The following is an 8,165-nucleotide window of genomic DNA, read 5'->3' on the forward strand; positions in this document are numbered from 1 at the left end:
AGGGATAAATCCAATATTCTGAGCAAGTTATTAGACATGAAAGTCAACATTTAGTGTAGACACACATCCATTCACATGATAATGTCCAGGAAAATATCTTCACTAAATACTGGGCCTATTCTGAAATAAATACAAAGCATCTTTCAGGACAATTGAAAAGTATTTCCATTATGAAAGACAAAAGCATAAGGAATAAATTGTGGCAGAAACGCAATTAGTAGTTTTTAAAGGTGCAGTGTGCTCATTATGCAGTGATTTACTAATGGATTTACAGCAGTGAGCAGATTTTTATGGGCTCAGATATTTCAGGCAACGAATGATTCTGCTTTCACTGTTTTGTGTCACAGATGAATGAAATGAATACAAAACTGTTTTTATCTATCATTTCTGCTTCTTCAATAATGGGTCAATGAGCCACCTTGATACAAAGCCCAGTTATCCTTTTTTTTTCCCCTACAAAAATATTTCCTCTCTGAATCTTGATTGCTATGATCATTAAGAAAATGAATCTGAAGCAATGTCAGAGCTCTGGCTCTCCTGGGAGAGGCACATGACTAGCAAGGAATTAAATGAGGTGCTAAAAGAAGGTCATATCTAGAAGGAGTTCTTCCAGCATCTCTCCAGCATAACTGGGAGACAAGCAGCATTTCCATCCCCAGAAAATACTACTTTTCCCAGTACTTCCATTTCAGATCACAGTGAGGCAGCCAGAGCAGCTTTCCACAGAAAGAAATTTTTAAATGCTATTCCAAAGAGATAAGAGAATTTTTGGAGGGAAAATTTCCAAGTGATTCAGACAGCCAATGCCAGAAGCCAGGCAATCCCAGTCTGGCAGGACACAGGTAGAAGAGCTGAACAAAGGCCGTCTCTGTGTTCCTGGCTCTGGGGAAGCCTCCAAGGAACTGCCCAGGCCTTCCCCGCACAGCAGATCCACTGAACCAGGACAGCCCAATGTGAAGCTTTTGCCCACTCTTCTTCCCCTCAACCTGACCTCCCGACATCCCCAGGTGTTTTCTAGGACTGTGTCCAAACTGACAGAAGTTCAAGACATAGGATGTGCACCCAATGGACAAGTGTGGTTGACAGGCACCTCTTGTTCCTTGATGTTCCTCAGCAACCACAAGGAGTGGGTTATTGCCAGACCATGGGATGAGTCTTTTAGGTGCAGTGGAGCCCCACAGAGAGCACCACAGTATGTGGGACATATTGTCTTCTCACCCTCTTCCTCTCTTATACAGCAGCTCAAGAACCTATTGCCACCTTTTTGCTGCTGCTTTACCAAAAAAAAATGCTGCCCAGTTCAGCAGGAGAAAGGGTGTGACAGCATTTCTTTCCCTAATCCCTCTTCATTTTTTGGCAATCCTTTCTTGAAATAAATAAATCTCTGAAGAAGAACTACCATCCATGAAGGAGTAATTTTGCACACCCTGCCCCATTGCCACATTTTCTGCATGAGAGAAAGGAAATATCTTCAGCCCAAACCATTTCTCTGTTGGCTGGCAGCTCCATTTTATCACTGGGATCGGATCAGTGAGTGGTTAGAAGTTGGGACTTAGAGGACTGGGGAAGTGGAGCAAGAGCCCTCACTCATGGAGATTTAATAAGACCTGAGCTGTTCAGCAGATCTGTAAATGAGCTGGCAAAGGGAGCAAATATTGAGGTGGTACAAATTTGGGAATGTGGTGGAGTTTTTTTCCCTGTCAAAGTGACCTGACTGTAAAATTGCCAAAGAATCTCAGGATACTGAGTGCCTGAGCGATCAAATAGTAGGTAAAAAACAGTGTTGATAATGTAAAGCATTTCAGAAAAAAAATAAAAAGCAGTTTCAATTATATACTTTTCAACAGTGGGTTCTATATTAGCTATCACCATCCAGTAAAGAAATGTTGGACTCAGTGTGGATAGCTCTCTCAGTTTGCTGTCTTCTTGCCTACCAGTGGTCAAAAAAGACAAATAGAAAGAGTAGTCAAGAAGAATTAAACTACAAACAAGAAAACACCTTTAGGCTAGTGTATGCATTATATGCTCGTAACTTGACCAGTGCGGCCTGCACCACCTACCCTCTCCTGAAACTTGAAAAACTGCTGCAAAGGGTGACATGGATGCTTTAGTGAAAGAAGCAAGACTTTGTGAAGAGAAATGAAAAAGGCTTGGACTTCCAGCTTGCAGGAAAGAGTAACTGAGAGGATAATCTAATGCCACGCTAAGGAGTGGTGAAAAAAATGTGAGCAGGGATGGATGATTAGATTACAACAGAGAAATAATAAGGCATCCAGTTCAGTTGTCAAGAAAGTAGGTTTACACCAACAAAATGAACTGCTCTTTCACACAAGGCACACTTGCCTCATGGCACAGAGGACAGGGAAAGTACCAGAAGTATGAACAGGCATGTTTTTCCTTTAGATAGAGGAAAGGAAGGCTTTGATGGGTATTAGCTACCTTAGCCTGGATTTTTTTTTTTTTTTTGGCAGCGTTACTCAGTACACTAGTGGGACAGTAAAGCCATGGAAACTTCATTTCATGCTTGTACATGCTCTTGCTTTGTGCAGCCTTTCCCTGATCATCCACTGCTGGTCACTAAGGGAAGCTGGATGATAATTTCAGTGAGTATTTCTTCATCCCAAAATACTCGGAGATTGGTTACTTGCTTTGTCCTTTTGATCTCATGCTTTAGAGCTGGGTCATAAATCTCATTATAATGGTGCCAGGGGATGGGGGTGGAGATGCTGTTTTGCCTGAAAGTATGTGTGGTCTTTTAGTGAGGTCAGCTATCCCCCCAAAATGGCTATCCTGATAAACAGACAACATTGCAATTAGCAATACAAATGCCACCTGACTGCAGTGATATATATGTGTCCTCATCCTTCCATAGCTGGCTTGGCCACTGAGGAGAGCGCTGGGGCTTCCAGAACCCCCAGGTTGTTGTGGCCACTTAACTTGCCACTCACTGCCTCTTGGTTGCAAATCTCTGGCAGAGTCATGGAACGGTTGAGGATGGAAGAGAACCAAATTCCCCACCTCCCTGACGGTCTCCAAAAGCCCCCACTTGGAGCTGGGGAAACTTTAGGCTTCCACTGAACTCCAGCATAGGGTGTCTTCTTCTGAAGGGTAAAAGCAGAGACAAACATGCCCCAGACTAGACCTCCCACTGACATTTAACTCTGACGGTCACACGGGATGGATGAAAGGCTACGTAGGTCCCTGTGGTCATCCTTCAAATCAGCAAGTGTGCCTGAAGTTTTTCCCTTGTAGGAAACCTCTCCACAAGCCTGCTCTTTCCAGCCCACCAGCACTAGTTCCCCAAGCTGCTGATGAACGCCTTGGACTTTGAACAAGCCTTCTCCCCTGGGTATCCCATGTACTTTCACTTTGATCTCTATCCTGTGAAATGTTAGCACATTAGAAGAACCAGAATACATTACAGCCTCTCTTTTTCTACATGCTTTTAGGAAATGTACAACCAGTTGATAGCACTGCTGAAACTCATGTATGTAATATCACAAGCACCTCTCTCCACAGGCTGGAATTTCTTTCCGTTGTGTTCTCTACTGATTGTCAAATGAAGCAGGTACTCTGAATGGCTAAATTAGCATGATGCTCTGCTTTGTTTCACTTTTCCTGTAATTTAGAGGACATAAAAGCCTTTTTTAAAAATTTGAAGCAAAACTCCAAGCAGTGTTGAAATGTTTTGAATCAAAGGCTAGAAAACAAGCACCAAACTTGTATGTGTCCTGGCTGGACATACCCCCACTTTTCTGTCCTTCTCACTGAAAATGTCTCTTTTACAAGGAGGCAGCTAGCTTCAAAGTATTTTCTGAAAACCAAGCTTCTCACCAGACAATATTCTTTCTGCATGAAACCTGTGAATACATTTCAAAGCACAAGCACAGATGCCTCCTTAGTTTCCTCTGGGGTAAAAAACCACCAAAGGAAGCAGTTTAACAGCAGCAAATACACCAGCTGCATATGTCTTGAGGCACAGATGGCAGACAAACAAATAGACATATTGGTATCACTATACAACATGATTTGCTTACCAGATTGAGGACTGTCAAATATTTCCACTGCCCACCGTAAAGGAACACTTCAGATGGCCGCTCCTCTGTCTTTATGTGTGTGATGGAATAGGCAACAAAAAAATACCAGACAAAAACAAGGCAGTGGTATGTGGCGAGAGTAGAGATTTCCATGCTTCAGCCAAGAGCCACTGACAACTGCTCTGAAAGCAGCTTTTCTCTTAAGGTGCTCAGTGCATGGGATAAGGCAAGGCGGGAGGGTTTCCTTCAGAGCAGTCTTGGGGCACGATGCCACTTTGCTCTTGTCAAAAGGAAAAATCACAAGGCTGCAAACTTTGCTTCTATTTGTTTCCTTTCTGCTGTAGAGATAGGCTGGGGGGTGGGGGGATGAAAAGAATAGGCTTATTGCCTGGATTTAAATGCCTTGCTCAAGATTAACAAAGATTAGTTGCAGAGTTACATAAGTTTTGGGTTGGGTTATTCTTTTTGCAAAAGTAGGGGGAAGTTTTTCTGCTGATTTTGTGTGACAGGCTGTCATGTGTTGGGTAGAGAGTGAAAACCAGCAGCATTTTCCTCACTTGTAGCTCTGTGTGCAGCCATGTCTCCAGCTCAGCTTGGGAAGCCTCTGTGACTGTTTTTGCCTTGTGCCAAAGAAAGGAGTGGGAAATGTAATGGCCTGTGAAAGAAAAACCTAGTTGATTTGTTGATAGGCTCTGGAGGTGGCAAGGAAGCTGACAGGATTCATAGACAAAGGTCCTTGGGGCTGAAAATGTCTGCGGCTGTTAACATTATTTTGTGGGAAAAGGCTCTGCCACCTTTATGCTGCTCCCAGCAGCCAGGATTCATCACAGCTGTGCATGGCAGGTTGGACAAACCCTGAGTCACACTGAAGCTCTGGCAGGGATGGAGACACAGGGCAAAGGCCTTGGGTGACAAACAAGAAGTGCTGAGCAGCGTGTCTTGCCTCTCTGCTTCTGTATTTGCTGCCATTCACCTTCAGACAGCCCCTCTTCCCTGGCACAATGTCATTGCATCATCAGGGCTGAGAAGAATAGAAGAGCCAGTACAAAATGACCTTAAAATGAAGCAAACAGGAAAATTCCAATGAGAATGGTTGCTTTTCCCTCTCCTCCTGCCTCACCAAGTGGCCATAACTAGCACTGGAAAACACACACAGCATTTCCTAGAGTCTCCATAGTTGCTGCGATCTCAGCAGTTATTGCCACCTGAGTGTTTCATGGGGGCCTTGACGGGGAACAGGTATCATGCCCCAGCCCACAGCTGGACCTTCCCCATGCAGGATGGGGAGGCATGATGTTATTCCTGCCCCTGCAGAGGTTGCCCTGTGAGCAGGGCTCAGCTTTGGCCAAGCAGACTGCATTAAGAGATCTCTTTTTCCTCCCCTTTTAACTGGCCTACAGACAGCATTGAGCAATCTGCTGTGGTTTGGTTTGGTTTGTTTTTATCTGGGTTTTTTCTTCCCTCCTACTGGATGCAAGGCTCCATGTGGGATAATTTCCTATGAACTCAGACAGCAATGTGCATGCATGTTGGGAAATAGACCTCGTGCTAAGGCACTTGAGTATTCTCCTGAGTTTCACTGACTTCTCCCCTAATTCAGATTGCTCGCATCCAGATCCTCCAGGCGTTCCAGCCACCACAATCCCAGCGAATTATTGCTGCCTCACTTATGAAAAGTAAAGATACAGAGCCTTCTGTGGTTGTTTGAGGTTGGAAGAGAAAACTCCCTGCCAGGAAAAGAAAAAAAAAAAAAAAAAAAAAGAAAAAAAAAAAAAAAACCAAAACAAACGGAAAACAAGACGGGATTATGTTTTTTGTACTCTGACAATGTCACCAGTCTTTTCATAGAATTACAGAATCACAGAATTATTTGGGTAGGAAGGGACCTTAAAGATCATCTAATTCTAGCCTCTCTGTCATGGGAAGGGACATCTTCCACTAGACCAGGTTGCTCAAAGCCTTGTCCAACCTGGCCTTGAACACTTGAAGAGATGGGGCATCCACAACTTCTCTGAGCAGCCTGTTCCAGTGCCTCACCACCAGCAAAGAATGTCTTCCTAATATCTAAATTAAACCCATCCTCTGTCAGTTTAAAGCCATTTTCCCTTTGTCTTGTCACTACATGCCCTTGTAAGAAGTCCCTCTCTAGCTCTCTTGCAGAATCCTCTTTAGGCACTGTAAGGCTGCTCTAAGGTCTCCCTGGAGCCTTCTCTTCTCCAGATTAAACAACTCCAGCTCTCTCAGCCTGTCTTCATAGGAAAGGTGCTCCAACCCTCTCAGCATCTTTGTGGCTTGACGCTGTTTTACACCACAATGACACAGACTCCAAGATTGAGAAGGCTGAAAATGATTTTTTTTATTTTTGGGATGTGTCTCTCTTTTATACTATTTTACACAGACAAATTTGATTGGTGAAACAAAGGCAAACCTCTTCAATCACATTGGTCAGACCAGAGGGACATCAAGAAGAAGTCCCTCCTAGGAAAAGAAATTAGTAACATAGGTACAGTTACAAAAACATTTCTCGTATTTACAGAAAATACCCTGGGAAAAGAATTTCAGAAAACCAAAACACCTCAGGCATGGAACCAGGGCTGCAGTGGCTTTCTCTGGACTTGCTATAACAGCTCCTTCTTATGAACAGAGCTGAATGGGATTACTACAGGTGGGTCTCATGAGGGTGGCATAGGGGAGCAGAATCATTTTGACCTGATGGCCACACTACTTTTTATGCAGCCCAAGATACATTTGGCTTTCTGGGCTGTAAATTAACATTTCCAGGCCATGCTGAGCTTCTCATTAACAACCCCCAGACCTTCTTTCAGGGCTGCTCTCAATCCATTCTCCCCTAGCCTGTATTTGTCCTTGGGATTGCCCTGACCCACATGCAAGACCTTGTACTTGGTTTTGTTAAACTCCATGAGGTTCACACAGGCCCCCCTCTCCAGCCTGTCCAGGTTCCCCCAGATAGCATCCGTTCCCTCCAGTGTGCTGACTGCAGCACACAGCTCGGTGTCACCAACAAACTTGCTGAGGGTGCCCTCAATCCCATGTCACTGACAGAAATGTTAAGTAGCACTGGTCTTGATACCAACCCTTTAAGAATTCCACTTTTACTGCTTTCCACTTGAACGCTGAGCTGTTACCACAGCTCTTACAAGGCAACTATTCAGTCAATTCCTTATCCACTGAGTGGAGCATCTGTCAAATTTGTCTCTCCAGTTTAGTGACAAGGATGATGTCATGTGGGACAATGTCAAATGCTTTGCTCATGTCCCAGAAAATCCAGCAGAAAAGGGTTTTCATTTGCCTTTACAGAATTTCTGGGCAGGGGCAGTGCCATTACAAGCTGCTCTTCCTTGTCTAGACTCATCCCTAGACAAAAAGTGGGAAGAGATTAGGACTATGGCACGGGAGGGTCCTTTTTATTAATAGTTGGTATACCAAAATCACCAGGCAGTCAGCTCTTTTAACAAGTAATCTTCACACCAGTGTTTCTGAGGTTGAGTGCAGCTTAAAAAATGGGAAGGCTGAGCATTCTGCTCAGTAGGTGCCTGAATGCATGCAAATGAATGTAAATGTATGCAAAATGGCAAGGTGTGTTTTTTCTTTTCTAGAGGGTTTTGGCCAGTATGGCTGGGAAGGTGTCAAGTGTGGTGACAGTTTTCTGATGTGGACATCTGTCCCTCAGACTGAGACCATCTGCTTTGTTTTCCCATATACAAGAAGGAAGATACACTCCCTTCAGCCTAGCTAAGGGATAAAATTTGGATGCAGAAACATCGCAAAGAAAGCATGAGCACCAAATAGAATCTGAAATCAACACTCCACACTTCATGGAGTCTTTCTTATTTCACAGCCAGTGTGATGTAGCAAGCAAATATACAGGAAAGGTCAAATCTTATGTCATCTCTCCATGGGTATGAACATTGACTGAAGGTTCAGTGGACTAGGAGATTCAGCCCAAATCTTTTTGCAGTGAGTGGAAAAAGGAAGAAGGAACACACTTGGGGTGCAGCAGATGTGCTGCTGCAGATCTAGTGGGACTGTTTAGGGAAACACCATTTTCCATCTGCTTGGTACCACACCCCAGCTTGCATCTGCTTCTCCCCTGGAGCTGAGCCACAT

The 8,165-nt window shown here is 44.1% G+C and overlaps 1 protein-coding gene across 2 annotated transcripts in view; it reads right to left on the reverse strand.

Moving 5' to 3' along the window:
- ADTRP (androgen dependent TFPI regulating protein) overlaps positions 1-4,380 on the reverse strand; it is a 30,687-nt gene extending 26,307 nt beyond the window's left edge. For both annotated transcript variants that reach the window (XM_066188199.1, XM_066188209.1), the window contains exon 1: positions 4,038-4,380. In XM_066188199.1, coding sequence (XP_066044296.1) covers positions 4,038-4,190 — 153 coding nt within the window. In that variant the 5' untranslated portion in view covers positions 4,191-4,380. The remainder of the gene's footprint in view (positions 1-4,037) is intronic.
- Positions 4,381-8,165: the final 3,785 nt, after the last annotated feature.

Source organism: Chamaea fasciata, unplaced genomic scaffold (genome assembly GCF_029207755.1).
Source record: "Chamaea fasciata isolate MVZ Bird 193981 ecotype frontalis unplaced genomic scaffold, bChaFas1.0.hap1 SCAF_1, whole genome shotgun sequence".
In the NCBI taxonomy this organism is placed as follows: Eukaryota; Metazoa; Chordata; class Aves; order Passeriformes; family Sylviidae; genus Chamaea; species Chamaea fasciata.